Genomic DNA, 2,276 nt, shown 5'->3' with positions numbered 1-2,276 from the left:
AAGGTCGATGGCTGGCCTAGAGATATTTGTGGTTTGAACAATATACCTCTGTGTATGCTAGTGCTAGTTCCGGTATCGTTGTAGACGTGTGTGGGTTCATTTATCCAAATGATGCCTTCGTCTCGATTCGCGTTAGTGCGGGTGGTTTCGTCAATAGGATCCACGATGATGTTTTCAACATTAACATTGGTTGGGTCTATTTATCTGATCTTCACATTCTTCCCCAGGTCAGTGATCCATGTTTGAGATCATCAACATTGGCATCTCCTGGCAATGTTCGTCAATGACTCCCTAGCTCTAGCAACGTGCAAGTTAAGACCACGACAATCATCAGATTGTGCAAGTTGGAGACGAGGACAAATTAACCTATTTTCATCACAAGACTCCTTTAAAAGACCGAACCGACAAATCTTGAGATTAAGGAAGTCGCCACAAGCTCCTCATAATTGAGGGGCATGTCATATTGCTAAATAAAACATTAAAAAACCTGAAATAAATATAGAAAAATGCCACCATTCGTATCAAGTCTCCGAGCCCGCAACCTCTATTCATTTTTACACTTACTATATACTGTATATAGTACTCGAAAGGAATCCAAAAATCAAGCAACGGCACCACAAACAATACTTAACTGAACTCTACACTCTAGGCGGTGTGTACGCCAAAGAAGGGGGGCCAATACGGACATACCCGGCCGCACAATCGGCCGGTAGCGTGTGGCCGGCCCCTTGCTTCACCCCTCTTCGCCTTATCCCACCCTCCAAACCGGCTACCGGCCGCTCCCCGCAGCCCCGAGAGGGGTCCAGACCGACACCCGAGCCCACAAGCCAGGGACGCCGAGCTTCGTGGCCCCACAGGACACGTGGAGCTCGCCCGCAGCTCCGGTTCTTGCTACAATAACAGTTTCCCCCGCTTCCATTTCCTCCCTCCCTTTCTTCTCCACTGCGCTGCCCCCATCCGGCGAGGACTCGTCGCGCTCCGTTGGTCTCGCGTCGAAGCGGCGGGATTAAAACCGTGGAGCTGAACCCTAGCGCCGGGGGTTTGGGTTTAGCTGCTGGTGGCTTCCGTGGCGGCTCCGCGGCGGTGGGGTAGGTGAGAGTTCGGTGTCCGACTATGGCGTTGTTTGTTTCCATGCTTCTTTGTGGGGACTCTCTGGGCTCTGCGGGGTTGGTTGGGCCACTGTTCCTTTTCCCCAAAGCCTTGGCTTACCTTCTTTATCCGCTTTTGCTGGGGTAATCTGCCACTGCTACCGTCTGTTAATCCGATACGTATTGATTGATCGGTGAGGCTTTTGAGGTCGCTTTGATCGGCTCTTGGTTCATCTGAGCTTGGATTGGAGTGCAGTTGTGCTGTTAGTTTATTTGGATTTTTTTAACTTTGTTACTTCAGCTGGCCTGCTGGAGAGCTGGGGCTCTGTTGCTCGCTCCTTTTGTTTTAATGCTATCTTCAGTTTCGGTTGATCCATTTTATTCAGGATTGGGTTTTTGGCCATCTACTGTAGTATGTAGTGCGTGCATCATGCATGATTAATATTTTAAAATAAACTGTAATGGTAAAGTTCTGTTCTGCTCCTAAAACTGTATGATTTCTTTCATGTCGCAGAATGGAGTGGAAGCTTGACTAATTAAGTAAGGGCATACGCCGCAAATGGTTGACGCGATGCAGCTGTCAGCCATTCAGAACCAAGATTGTGCAGGCTCGTAGATCCCTTCGACTCCACACAGGGAGTGACAGTTCCAATTCACAGTGATCATGGGTGGCGTCTGTTCAAGGAAGCGAAGCCAATTGGTGGAGGATGACGACGATTCTCTCCAGACACCGACGAGGTTCTCGAAGACCAGCAGCTTGAAATGGCTGCTGCTCACGCTGCCCCGCAGCAGCTCCGATATCTCCCGTAAGGGACCAGGGAAGGGCCCTGGCCGGTGCCCGACACTCATGGAGCTCTGTGTCGCCAAAGTCTGCAAGGTAGTTCTGTGGGCATATGTGTTTTGCTTTGCGGAGAAATGCTGCATTTTTGTTTGATGACGTCAAATGCATATGCAGGATATCAGCAAGTATTCTACTTTTGCTATGCTGCCGAGTGATCTCAGCCAGCAGGTTTTCGATGAACTGGTGGACTCGAACTGCCTCACGGAGGAATCGCTTGAAACCTTTCGGGATTGTGCGCTGCATGTAAGGTTTCTGTTGCCTATGCTTACAAGTGTGATGCTCAATTTAGTCTCATAAGACACTGAACAATAAGCCGGTGGTCTTGATAAAGAAAGCAGTAAACCCGA

General features: G+C 49.3%; 1 protein-coding gene across 5 annotated transcripts in view; it reads left to right on the top strand.

Moving 5' to 3' along the window:
- The first annotated feature begins 693 nt into the window (after window positions 1-693).
- LOC123144813 (F-box/LRR-repeat protein 14) overlaps window positions 694-2,276 on the top strand; it is a 16,790-nt gene continuing 15,207 nt past the window's right edge. The window contains exons 1-3 of one of the 5 annotated variants that reach the window (XM_044564056.1): window positions 694-1,092; window positions 1,603-1,965; window positions 2,044-2,172. In XM_044564056.1, coding sequence (XP_044419991.1) covers window positions 1,753-1,965; window positions 2,044-2,172 — 342 coding nt within the window. In that variant the 5' untranslated portion in view covers window positions 694-1,092; window positions 1,603-1,752. Of the gene's footprint in view, window positions 1,093-1,152; window positions 1,283-1,602; window positions 1,966-2,043; window positions 2,173-2,276 lie in introns of those variants that run through there. The other 4 variants (XM_044564052.1, XM_044564051.1, XM_044564055.1 and 1 more) reach the window with 4 other exon arrangements.

This window comes from Triticum aestivum, chromosome 6D, assembly GCF_018294505.1.
Source record: "Triticum aestivum cultivar Chinese Spring chromosome 6D, IWGSC CS RefSeq v2.1, whole genome shotgun sequence".
Lineage (NCBI taxonomy): Eukaryota > Viridiplantae > Streptophyta > Magnoliopsida > Poales > Poaceae > Triticum > Triticum aestivum.
Note: the sequence above shows the minus strand (reverse complement) of the source record. Positions and strands in the feature narration are given on the sequence as shown.